General features: G+C 32.1%; 1 protein-coding gene across 1 annotated transcript; it reads right to left on the minus strand.

Annotated features, from left to right (window-relative positions):
* Nucleotides 1-6,510: 6,510 nt before the first annotated feature.
* LOC134702104 (uncharacterized) lies at nt 6,511-13,601 on the minus strand. The gene is made up of 5 exons (XM_063563195.1): nt 13,589-13,601; nt 11,129-11,238; nt 9,032-9,134; nt 8,325-8,461; nt 6,511-6,630 (listed from the first exon to the last, which is right to left on the minus strand). The coding sequence occupies exons 1-5, from the start codon at nt 13,599-13,601 to the stop codon at nt 6,511-6,513; spliced, it is 483 nt and encodes a 160-aa protein (XP_063419265.1).
* Between the last annotated feature and the right edge of the window lie 798 nt (nt 13,602-14,399).

The raw sequence follows: 14,399 nt of genomic DNA on the forward strand, positions 1-14,399 counted from the left end.
TATTAAAAGTGTTGAAAACAATGAGGATAAAAACGTCTGTTTTATTGTTTACGAGTACAGTAGCTACATGTGCAGATAAGAACTTATCGAGTCGACATTTATTGATTAAACTCAGATGATATTTAAATAATATTTAACTAGTTCTATTTCGACAAATTATATCACCAAAAAATAAAGAGGGTTTTTTTCGTTTGAATTTCAATTTGGTGTAGCAACACTTTTTTCCATGTGTATATACTGATTTGTTCATGAGTTAAGACCATGTTAGTCGTAAGTTTTTTTGGTGAAACCGACTCTAGGTCATTGGCACTGGTGGATATATAAACATTTGATATCAAACCTGATCTCTATATTACTATACAGTATTAATCAGCTTATGATGATACACTACGTAGATGATCAATAAGTTCTACAAATGTGTCTTATCAATATCAGCAATTTTTTTACTTTACAATCAAACATATAAATATTTACATAACGTTGTATGCAATCATGCGTTTTAAGCATGTATGTTGTTTCACACATTACTGATCGACACATACGTACGAATCATATATTCTCATAATAAGTTCATTACTATACAGTTTTACTGATATGTTGTAGTACATGGCGGATTTACATTGTATATAACTCCGACTTATGAGTTCAATTATCGTCTTTATATATACTGTCTTTCTTTGATATGATGGGAGGTATTGGTATAAAAAAGTAGCGACTAGCATTGGTAACCTAATTCGTTGAAATATACTAAAAGAACATTCAAATTCATAAGTCGAAGTTGACACACTGTAGTAAAACAAAAATAATAGTAGGGAAACAAATTTCTAAGGAAAATAATCTCTCAAAAAAGAAACATAACATATATACTCTAGCTCAAATGTTCAGACATAACAACGTTTTAAACATCTCATTACACAGAAATCTAATCCAATAGTTGATCGAATTTATCAAACGACAACTATGCAGAGGTCTCTTCAATTCTTTCACCAGAGCCAATTATATATGGCACATCGTGACGACTGTGTGTGCGTCTTTTCTTTTTAAAATCCCACTTCCAAAATAATGCTTTCAGTTAAAATCTCTTAATATGTACATTTTGATCATCTTTGTGCTGGGCGTCGTTTGGGTGGCCGGGAATTCGCATCCACACATATCCTGCAATAACATTAATCCTGTCTTTTCCGGATTTCAGGCTTGAACAAATAATTATTGTTTTGATGGTCTCACTATCATACTACTTATATGAAGCACCTGGATGAAGTTCGGCTAGATCGGCTAAAATATCTACTGTTGATGGTTCAACCGAATCGTTGGTGCTGTTGTAACAGTTTGGAAGACGGTTCAAGGTTCAAAAGCACTAATTATAGCGATAACATATCTATTCACCGACCCGACAACGAAGACTTGCAAAATTAGGGATTGCAGTGATATCTACGCTGTTCATATTATATATAGGTTAGAGGAACAATTTATTGATAGCATTTAATGAACGGTTATATTTTTTTTACTTAAACATAACACGAAAAAGACATGATTCGCGTGTTCTATTGTCATATTTATTCCTGTCAACCTTTCTCGAGTAGCAGTATGCATGCTAACCTGAAAAGGTCACGAGTGATCAACAACTGAGTTCAGTACTTTGAGTTTGAACGAAACCAATACAATTTACATATATTCATATTTTCATATCTCAGTCAGTTTAAAACAAAAATCATATTTTTAATGAGATTTCTGTTGTTGTGTTTATTTCTTTTCATTAAATATCTTTTATTCTAATCCGATGAAGTGGTATAGTTTAAACACATCACTCTATTTGTAATATAAAAACGTTTCATCTCTATTTAACTTAAAACTAAAATGGCAAAAAGTGTGTTCGACACACATGTTACACGAAAAAATATCAATCACGGGCCTTGATGTACACGTTCTGTCTAGAACTTACCATAACCAGCCTTGCAGAATTTATCTTGCGGGTGTTCAACACCACCACACGAACAACAATGAACAGTATTTGTCATCAATACTAGAACAATTATCAGTTGTAGCACTTTCGTTATCATCCTTACTGATTCTTTCTCTACTGATATTAATAACAACATATTTAAGGAAAGCTGGTTCCTTTATCTTTAAATATTTGTTTCCGTCACCAATCAAAAATCAGGGGATAATAGCTTGGGTAATGCTCACAAGAGCAGCTTAAATAGAGATCTTATTTATTTCCAAACATGTGCTTCTTAAACGTAATCTTCATGCACGATTTAATTTGATGTTCGGCTGTACAACACAATCACACGTAAATAAAGGGCACACAGGTTTAACACAAATAACCCTTCATCGACCTCCCAACACTTAATAATATTGTAATTTCACATGTAGGTTAATATTAAATCATCTACAATAATTGCAGAAGATTTGTTCAATGGAGTACAAGACTTATTTGGATTTTTATCATATATGAATAATAAATGCGAAAATAAGTCTAAGGTACAATGCATATATCATATTCCAAATCGTTTACCACTACAAATGTATAAATACTTAAGACTTGCATTTAGTCATGTTGTTATCCTCTCAAATTGCAAACTATGGAGATGAGCTATGACTACTAGTATATGTTCTTTAGTTTTAAAAAAATGAATATAGCAATGACAGCAGCTTATTATTCACTCATAGTTGTTCGTTGTTTATTTCCTGTTAGAATATTTGTTCGACAACGTCGTTTTCTAGTTTAAACTCACCAGGTTGGAAAACTACGATGTACCCTCTTTAAAATAAACGCAGTTGCTTAAACTGGAGTATGAAATGCGTACAGTTAGAAACAAAATAACAACTGTGCATTTGTTCAACTAATGTTATTTTCATTTTGTCTCCTGAAGTTTACAGACCACAATAAGAAAGCAATATAACTGTATATAAGAAAGGCAGACTGAAATGATTTTTTTTCACTAAACGTCTTTACATATCGTACACTCAATCCACAGCTATTAATAAAAACAATAATAATTGCTTATATCAAACAGTATGTATAGGGAACCTGTTCCGATTTTTATCTAACAAGTTTGCTAAATAATATATAAAAACATGTTTATGATTGCAAATAAGACACATACTTTTTTAAGGATCAACTATCGTGGATGTTAGGAACTAAATGTATAATGTGAATCTATGTGTTTTAACGCCACTTTTAAGCACCGCTATTGAGCTATTTTGTGACAATAAGAACTTGAATCGAGTGCACCCGCATTAGCGGGGTTCGAACTTACAAGCGCAGTGTTGACTTGCCAGTGAATACAGTAGTCACCTCATAGACCCCTCGACTACCGAGGTCACCTCTGTAATTCTAAATTCTGTTCCCATTGCTTTTTTTTCAAATAAGAGTAATTTTCTAAATGTTTGTTATTTGGTTGTTTTGTTTTAATACAATTGTGATATTTTAAACATTGACGATTCTAATTTATCTTTGTAATTTAACGTTTTCCCGGGCTTGTTTTGTCGTGATATTATATCGTTATATTGTATTATTGTCCTTGTACAAATTGCACATCCGACTATGAATGTCTTTTTGGCAATACTGAAGTTATTTCCATTAGAATATTTCCAAATTTTCTCTGTTCTTTTTATATTAATTCCCGGTAAATCGTTTGATCTGCAGACAAATTACACATTTAATGTAGTGTCCAATATGCAGTCATCTTTTGCATTCGATGTAAATCGTGTTTTATACATAAAAGTCATCGATATCTGCGTGGTCACAGTAATTCATTTATACTAATAGATAGTCTGTTGGAACACATAATAGGGATATAACTTGTTTCATATGTTGGCATTTGGTTAAAAGAGTAACACACATGCATCAAATGGATCATCATTCTTGAGTAACAAGACAGTCAAAAACAAAAGAAATCACATGAGTACACGGACGGACAAGTAAGAGAATAAAGTTTAGTTTTACAATGTGAGAACTATCCATCGATGAATTTTTTTTCCTTTGAGTATTAAACCTGTCGATTGAAACAAAACACGTCCCCATTTAATATCTATTCCATTGTTCTTTGTGTCAGTATTTTATTTTGTGTATACAGTAACGAAATAAGAACTATAGCACCAATGGTCAAAAAGTCGTTTGGACCGTTTACGGGGGCTCGCGGGTATAAATCTTTTTTTTTCTTTCTAATATAGGATTTCGCTATATTTTTTTATAAAGGAACTTAATGTAATACTTAATAGAAAATAGAATAAAAAAGTGAAGTCACCGTTCCTTTAAGCTCACAATCTGCCTTCGGAATAAGCATACATTTTTGAAAAGGTCCTTTCTTCTGTTGAACTGTAATAGGATAAATAAAGGTAATATCGAAATAAAAAAAGAACTTAAATTACAGAAATCACCCAAATTTTACAATAAATTAATTTAAGTACAGTTTATTTGAAAAAAAAGTAATAAAAGATATAGGTCACCGATGAGTTCAAACAAATATTTTAATTTAAATGCCAAAAATTGCATTTTTTCACCAAATGCAGATAATTTGGAGCTTTTTCAATGATATATACATTTTGAAAGTCCTCTGGGGCCAAAAAAATAGATTTTTTTTTAATGAATTTTGTACCATTATTTTGAGGGCATTTTTGTGTTGAACCTGTGAAAATACATTTCAGGCTCTTATCTATTTTGATCATTTCGAATCCACCATGATAGACAGAAACCTGTGCTTGTAGAAAGTTTCATCTCATTGGTATCATCAGCTCAATATTTAGCGTTTCAATACGGACATACAATGTAGCTTATAATATACATTTATAAAAAATCACCACTGCTGATACATAAAGAAATCATTTAGAAAACTGAGATTCAAACAATGCCTAGGTTTGACACCTTTGACACATTAATCAAAATTGTTAAGTCCCTTTTAATTTGCTCATATAATTGTTACCAGACAACGAATCACCAATAATGGATTTTAAATGCTTAAGCCTGAAGGTAAATTCAATACTAAACTAAAAGCACAGGTTATTTATTAATGTTATTTTCATATTTTAAAACCTAACAAAATTTAATAGATCAACATCTTTTTTAGTTTGAAAAAAACATCTACATGAACACCCGTTCAAGTCACTGGTAATCAATTCTCGAGGAATGATTAGATGCAGTTGGGGGCAATACGCATAATTGTTTCTCAATAGGCGGTAATGGTAACGTTTTCTTCTGTTGCTCTGCCCATATCATAAACTGGTATATGTAGGATGGCTTGTTTCGAAGCTGAGATATTTTTACATACGTGGTATATTTTCGGGGAACGCAGTGTGAATAATTTTTCCGTAAAATTAGCAAACCCAGAGTATTTTTTTGCGATGCTGCTCCTCATGGTAAAACATCCCATTTTTAACTCAATAAGTTCTTTGAAAATTTAATTCTTTGATCAAATTTAATAGCTCCATAGTTTTTACAAATTTATTCTGTGTTCCCTTACTTGCTAAATTAACACAAATGGTTAAGCTCAGTCAATTTTTTATCATAGAAATGTGTCAAATATCACTACACAGAGATTTTTGTTTACAGGTGACTTTAAAGTTCCGCATTTCAAGGCGCATTAGGGATATTGTCCCAGTTATTACATAACCATGATTTATTCGTAGACCATTCAATTGTTGCCTGCATGTGCCTTTTTTAGTAAAATATTTGCTTTTTCGTGTTGTGTAGTTCTCAGTTTTCTATGTTGTGTTTTGTGTATTGTGATGGTATGATACTAAATCCCTAACGGGAAGGATTGTGCCTGATGTTCATATGATGAAATCATAATCTTTCAGTCAGTTTAATTGAAGTCTGGAGCTGGCATTTCAGTTAACTGCTAGTAGTCTGTTGTTATTTATGTATTATTGTCATTTTGTTTATTTTCTCTTGAACTGAATTCTAATGTGCGTATTGTTATGCGTTTACTTTTCTACATTGGTTAGAGGTATAGGGGGGTTGAGATCTCATAAACATGTTTAACCCCGCCGCATTTTTGCACCTGTCCCAAGTCAGGAGCCTCTGAACTTTGTTAGTCTTGTTTTATTTTAATTTTAGTTTCTTGTGTACAATTTGGAAATTAGTATGGCGTTCATTGAACTAGTATATATTTGTTTAGGGGCCAGCTGAAGGACGCCTCCGAGTGCGGGAATTTCTCGCTACATTGAAGACCTTTTGGTGACCTTCTGCTGTTGTTTGTTTTTTATTTGGTCGGGTTGTGGTCTCTTTGACACATTCCCCATTTCCATTCTCAATTTTATTGTTTCTCTGTGTGTCTTTTTTAGTTTTTAGCATTGACGATGTCAGATTATTTTCGATTTTATGTGTTTGAATGTCTCTTTGGTATCTGTCGCCCCTCTTATAAATAAGTTAATATCTAAAACTACGCAAAACTACACAGTTTGAAACAGGTAAACATTTTAAATAAACATGTTCATAAAGTGTTGATCTGAAGGGTATATATATATATATATCCAACGAGTCCGCTTGTTGAGGACACAAAGATGTTAACATGTTCCATTATTAACCCATCGACACTGCAATCCTTCTCGTTTGCACAGTGCCTTCTTGGCAAGGCAATTATCATCTGACTGAAAGCTGCAGCCGACTGATGTTTGATCAATTTGCTGAGGATAGAAAGTGATTATTGTATACTTATCGACTGGATATGAGTTGAACAGTACGAATATTGTTCCCAAGGTGCAGTTATTGCCAAGAGGTGTATTTAAGAACAATATATATACGATGAGGGAAAACTTACTATTCCAAAGACAATAATTGGCGGGGATAAAATCACCTTTACCGAACTATTTAAATATTGTTTTGTTAGAATATTTAGAAAATGATAACTGAGGTTAAATAAACTTTACTAACTGTAAATAAATGTATGCTCGAGATGGTTAGCATATCATTATCTTTTTAAGGTTACATTATTTTTTTATCAATTTGAGGGAGAAAAAACGTATGTCTGCGATAAACTTCTAACCCGGGTGTTTACGACAGTTGCTAAAGTGTATTCCAGTATCTATCTTTATTTTTCCTGTAAATATTGGTTTTATACTTTTCTTTCAATTTATTTATTTTTTTAATTTTCTCATTCACATACAATGAGACATAAGGAAATTGATTGTATACTTTTTTATTTAATGCTTTAGATGTTATATTAATTGCTGTTATCAAAAATAGTTCGATGTATATAAAATAATTGTTTAACTAAATATCTCATTAGTAGACATTTTTTGTTTACAACTACTAAATAGTTTCTGATATTTTTTGGCGTGTTTTCAAACGTCCATAGTGAAAATGACAATGTTTTATTTTTTACACGAAAAATATATAAAAGACCTTAAGACACAGACTTGGAATACGTGATATATGGTAAGAGTCCTTGATAAATAAGCCAAAACTACGATCTTACTCAAACTTCATAGACAAACTTCGAACTTGAACACTCTGTGAAACTAAATCTTACTACATATGAGCGATCTTTGATAGCCTAGTTTAGATGCGGGATATTACCGATTAGAATTAAGTATGTCGATTTCGTAGTTCTCAGAATGGGTAAAAATGAGTTACATTTTCTTATAAACTGCACATTTACTAATGATATCAGACAAACTGTTGTTATCGATATATTATTAGTGCCTGACTATACACAGGTAGATGACCAGGGAAAATTAACATTTGTAATGGGGAAACATCCAAGGAAAATTAACACGTAATATTCAAACATTTCTTTTGATTTGAAAATAAAAGGTGACTAATTGGTCCATTTGGCCGGGAGTTTTATAGTAATGGTTATATTTTGTACATATAATTGCTGATGTACATATTTGACTATATAATTTACTTACTAACCTACTTTATACGTTTGGTTTTTTTTTTTTATTAATTTCATTAATTCAAGATTTTTAGTCATCAATGCTTTTCACACAATTTTATAAAACTTAATGATCGAATAACGTTTTCATAAATGAATGATCTGAATCCTCTATCTCAATTACAAGATTAAAAAATGAAGCTATTTGCATGTTAATCCGAACAATGGCAACATGCCCATATCTATTTCTTTACACAATATACACATATATTACTTTCATTTCATAAATCAGTTACAGTGTTGTACTTCCAATTCTGACGACGGTGCTTTTCCTGTTCTGGGATTGTTTTTGCCTGTAAGCATTTTGCTTATCCGAGCTGATTGAGCTTACAAAAAGATGTATACACATGTCACCAAATATAGCTTAACTCAGTAATATAGAATATGTTACAAAAAAATAACAAGAAGTACAAGTGTACAGCTTAATATTGTTATACTTACGCATCGTCTACAGTTATATCTGTAAGAATGAGAACCTCTTGTAAACAGGTAAAACGTTTGATATGATGACATATAACTAAGTTGGCTGGGAAAATCACACATTCCTATCCATTTTGTTCCATCACGTTGTTTTGCCCCTTAAAGAAAAAATAAATCCTTTTCTGATCTTTTCTAATATAAGATTTGGCATTTTGTTTTTAAAGAAACCATACGATTTACCCGTCATGTAATTCTTAAAATACTCAGATGAGGCGTTCGGTCAATTGATGGATTCCGCCTTATCATTTTTTTTTATTTTTAAAATGCTGTATTTGTTTATGACTTATATATTGTAATCACTCCTACAGTGCTACACATATATACCCATGCTATGAGTATGAGTATGAGTATATGGTTGTCCTAAAAAAAAGAAATATTATTTGAATAAAAAAAGGAAATTTTATTGATGTTCAACTCACAATGGGTCATATCAGAGCTTGACCGTCCCTCTGGTATCTTTTCTCCCTCTTTTATAGCCTTATCATTGCCAATATGAATAAAATCAAACAACGTGACCACCGATCGATGTAGAGCCTTTGTTAATTATCAAAGACAATTAAAGCACCAATTATCTTAGCAACACAATAAGACATGTTGTGTCATGAGTAATAACCCTGTAAAAGTTCACCCAAATTCCTGATTGATAGTGTACCATACAGTATACTTACCCATTAAAATATAAGATTCTCCTACATTAAAGCGTACTCCGCAGTAGTCATAGTTTCCTGCTGTCTTTATTAAAACATCTTGTCCAACTCCTTCACTCAGACCCTGTTTTATACATGCTATAATTGTATTTGAATATGGGTCGGGTTTTTTTAATGCCCGTGTCACACTGTCCCGATTTTTATATACGATGGACACCCGATGGCGAAAATTGTACGTTCGTACGAAGTTGATCCCGATTTTGTTTAAATACAAAAAAGTGCCCGAAGCAAGTACGATGAATAACGAAGTCTATACGATGGTGCCGAAATTATATACGATAGCAAAAGACGGACACACGAAGGTTAACCGAAGACGGATATTTAAGCTTCATATCTCAGCCGAAGCCGACACGATGGATCACGATGGATTACGAAGGCTACACGATGGGTTACAATGAAGGCGCGATGGCCATACGATGTCTAAAAGACATGTACAGCTTACGATGCATTTTAATTATATGTCCCTTTAATTAAAAAGAGCTTTTTCCAGGAGAATATCATAATAATATAGACAAAAGGAAGGATGTGGGGAAAGCAACAAATGTGGCAATTTATGACATAGAGAAAAACAAAATGGTTATGGATTAAACATTCGTGTGACAACAACTGAGACGATACATAAAAATCTGAATAATGTACTATATACGTGTACCTGCAGTGTTGGTGTTCGAGGCGCGTTTATGATTTTCATTATGTTACTTGATATGAAAAATTTACAACAAATAATATTTTACTTGTAAAAGTAAATCCTGAGCCTGTAAAAGCTGCTCTTCTTGTTCCATTTGAATTAATAGAAACAACGCTGTCTCCTTTCTTGTTCTCATAGAAACATATGATATGAGCTCCATGTTTTATGAACGCCTTTCTTAACTGTCGTATTAGACTGACCAGTGCATATCGCGCATGGGACCATCGCGCATGGCACTTTAAATTTATTTTAGCGCAAAAAGTTAACTTACATTTAGCTGGATATATTGCCTTTGTAGTTCCATCTTGTCGCCTACGTAATTTTATTCGATGACAACACGACGGGATTATGAGGTATTCACGAAGTCGTGTTGCCATAGTAAGACCTTCGGGTAGCTTCGTGATTCATTCGTGTAGACATCGTAATGTCAAAACTGCACGATGGAAACGATGGAAACACGAATGCAATACGATGTTCAAAGATGCATTCCCGGCGACATTACGATGGTGAGGATGGTGATACAAACTCAATACGAACCCTTAAAATCGGACGCACCATCGGGGATTTTTTAACATGTTAAAAAATTTAGAGCCCTTCCCGAAGTTGTCCCCGAAGGCTAGAAAAAGTGGCAGATGGTTCTACGATGGCTGAAGATGGCACTACGAATAGCCCGATCTGGATACGATCAGTCCCGATTTTGAAAATTTCCATAATCGTGTTGCCATCGGCGTAAAATTCGGGACAGTGTGACGCGGGCACATATATATATTAAAGTAACTAGGGAACACGTGTATTTTAACATACTTTTTTATTTCTATATTTAAAATCTGCATAATTTTTTTCTTATACGTTTTGTTTTATAACTAAACACAACATACACAATGATAACCAGTAATGATTTTATGTTAATTATTCATTCATTCTTAGTTGTTTTTAAATTTGATATATTTTTTTAAAACAAACTCTATAAAAATGTTTTATTTAAACATTAACCGCGGGTAAAGTCACACAAGGCAATCCCGACGTTTAGAGGAGAGTATGATACTCAGAGGGGAATATGAAGTTTAGTTCGACGTTACGTGTGATAGTTTCAACCAATAAAATATTGATTTTGCTATCAAAATCAACATGTAGTGGAATAAAACACTATGTCGAAATATATATTGAGTTGTTCCTGTGTTCAGGACCAGTAATATTACAAGGTATTTACGAGGATTACACTTGTACCTTCTGTCAATTTTCCTTAACTTCACGTTTTTCTTAGCTTCTATGATAGTTGTTCTCATTTGGCATCTTATTTCATCTTTTCAAATTCTATAAATAAATTTAATGAGTTGAGTTTTGAAAGTTATTTATAGACTTCTACGTACCTTCATTTTGGAAACAATTTTCAATGTATATTCCCGAATCGCGGAATCGTTGTAAATATCATCTGCTGGACCTGGTATAAATTTCTCTTTGATAACTTTGCCATATAATACTGAAAGAGCATACTATATTGTAACCCATGCAATGCTTTTGTAAAACAACAGTTGTAGTTATTCTATATTTAGACTAAGTAACTTATAATCTAAGTTTTATGATAACATTTTTTTGGTGAATATTTCTTTCGTTTATTCCATGTTTTCCGAAATGGTGCTTATAAGACTGATACATTATTTACTCCTTCCGGCAATTTCCGTACGTTATTGCATAGCATTTCGGCCTCACTTGGCAATTCAGGAAAATATAACTTAATGGTACGTTTTTAGTTAAATATGTAACACAGTTGGGTAAAAATAGAAGTATTAGGACACAGAAAGAAATATATGGTGTGATGAATATTTTGTCGTCAATATAAGGTTATATTATAATGTCATTTATTTTTGTTGAGGAAAAGGATAAACAGATTTCATATCAGATGTGTCTGTCGTCCATTAACTTTTCACGTTTTGAACTTCGACTTAAGACTACTTAAAAAAAATCTCTTACTTTTCTCCATTGTTGATAAATAAAGGCAACAGTAGTATACCGCTTTTCAAAACTCATAAATCCATGGACAAAAAACAAAATCGGGGCAACAAACCAAAACAGAGGGAAACGCATAAAATATAAGAGGAAAACAACGACATAACACTAAAATGTATCACACACAGAAACGGACCGAGCGTCAGACAAAATCCCACGAGAATAACAAATATAACATCTGAACCAAATACATGAATTTGGGATAGACAAGTATACCGTGACACGCCTTATCGCAATTTGAATTTACACTCAAAAATAAGAGAAAACAAACGACACAACGTTAAAATGTCATACACACAGAAACGAACTATAAAATAACAATGGCCATATTCCTGACTTGGTACAGGGCATTTTTAAAGGAAAAAATGGTGGGTTGGACCTGGTTTTGTACCATGCCAAACCTCGCACTTTTATGGCCATGTGAAATATAACGTCAAAATGACAACACAACACCACAGGACTACAATATAAATAAATTGGAGAACACAATTGACAAAGAAACATTTGAAAAAACAATCAAACATGTTATTTCTATGCAGGGATGGGGTAATCGTAATCTGTAATCGTAATCGATTGTAATTGATTACATTTTTTTAGGTAATCGACAGTAATCTGTAATCGAAAATTAATCGATTACAGCAAAAAGTTGAATGTAATCATCGATTACTTTTCGATTATATTTCGATTACTGTAGTAAAATAGTTTGATGAAAAATAACCTATTTCAGAGGAAAATATGTATGTTATCACTTTGTAGTACAGATAAAATGTCATACATCAACAATACTTGAGAGTTAAGCAACTGCCTTGTTTCTATCTATTGTCTCAAGCTGCATTATGAGCAACCAGATCCTTTACCTAAATTTACTTTATATCTAACTTTTGAAACATGGATGTATGTGCTTGTCAATATTTCAAGAGCTTTAATATTAAAATAAGAAAATAAATTTGAAATAATAAAATAGATCTTAAATAAGAAATGTGTCTGTACTACATTTTTTTTTAGAAATAGATACATATATCCCGTTGACACTATAAATATATTTTGTATATAATTTGATTGGAGAAGATAACACATATTAACACCATTCTTGCTTTTAATAATGAGATGATCAATATTTAAACCCGGGTTATAAATTGTACTCCAATGACTGTAAAATAATCTGTAATTAGGGTGGTTATAAAAACAAAAGGTTTAAATCATGCATGTCACATATGTCATTATAAAAATAAATTTTGATCTTAAAAATTAGCTGAAAAAAATAATTATTCTACTTTTTTTTATATTTCCTTAAACATTATAATTAACTATGCTAGAATATTTTTTTTAAAGAGTAAAAACAAAAAATCTAACGTAAGTCAGTAAGAAAGCAAAATTTATGTAAAACCAATTAGTTAAAAATAAGTGATTGTTGCAATGCGATGACATCTTTCAATTATGTTGAAAGTCAAAATTTCAAGATTTTTTTAAATATTTCTATATTTGTTTTTCGTTCATTTTTACTAAAGGCTATTTTCTCGTTTGAATTGTTTTATATTGTCTTATCGGGGCCTTTTATAGCTGACTATGTGGTATGGGCTTTGCTCATTTTTGAAGGCCGTACGGTGGCGTATAGTTGTTAATGTCTGGTTCATTTTGGTCCCTTGTGGACAGTTGTCTCATTGGCAATCACATCTTCTTTTTTATAATAAAGACTTTGGACAGAATGGATTAAACATTTTTCTGTGAAATCTTAACCCTCTCTCTGTACTTTTATTTAATGTTGAATAAAAAAAAATGCAGCAATATACAAAAAACAAATTACAAAAGGAGTTCTTATGTACTGCCGTCAATCATCATTTATAACACTGTAGTGACAAACATTATTCAGTTTAATATATGTACTTCATCAATTAAATAATGTAAAATGAGTATGATGTCGTTTGAAATAAACATCCTCGATTAAAATCTATTTTATCCATATCTGTTGGACTTATTTATAATTTTTGGACATTTTCAACACATCTATTTGAAAAATAGGTTTTGTTTGTTGATTGAAACAATTTTGTTCGATTCGCCTTGTGTGCGGCTTAATATTTGAACATCATAGAGTCTAGCGACAACTGTTTTCAGTCACCCTTCCGATAGCAAAAATATATTTTCCGAGTAGGCATATCCGATCGCGCGGGAGAAATTATTTATTGAAAGAATTTCAATAACGTAACGGTTAGGTGTCTTTTTTTACCCTTAGTTTAAATATATTTGTTCATAGTGGGTATCAGATAACAAGTTATTGCAACTTATAGTCTGCTTTTATTCCAAATCCACAAGGACTTCTTTAACGTGCAAGATCTATGACTCTCCTTTATTCGGGACACCAATTAATATAAAAAAGAAGATGTGGTATGATTGCCAATGAGACAACTATCCACAAAAGACCAAAATGGCACAAACATTAACAACTATAGGTCACCGTTCGGCCTACAAGTTTTACAATGTGAGTTTTTTTTTCCTTTGAGTATTTAACCTGTCAATTGAAACGAAATACGTCCCCATTTTATGTCTGTTCCATAGTTCTTTCTGTCAGTATTGTATTTTGTATATACAGTATCGAAATAAGAACTATAGCACCAATGGCTAAAAAGTCCATACCGC

Source organism: Mytilus trossulus, unplaced genomic scaffold, assembly GCF_036588685.1.
Source record: "Mytilus trossulus isolate FHL-02 unplaced genomic scaffold, PNRI_Mtr1.1.1.hap1 h1tg000398l__unscaffolded, whole genome shotgun sequence".
Taxonomy (NCBI): domain Eukaryota; kingdom Metazoa; phylum Mollusca; class Bivalvia; order Mytilida; family Mytilidae; genus Mytilus; species Mytilus trossulus.

Excerpts from the sequence above, each read along its gene's own strand:
- LOC134702104 (XM_063563195.1), bottom strand. Across the intron at positions 9,135-11,128 it reads AAATTGTTTCCAAAATGAAG|GGTCTGAGTGAAGGAGTTGG; the intron begins GTACGTAGAAGT and ends TGTATAAAACAG. Across the intron at positions 8,462-9,031 it reads AGAATCTTATATTTTAATGG|GGGCAAAACAACGTGATGGA; the intron begins GTAAGTATACTG and ends TTTTTCTTTAAG.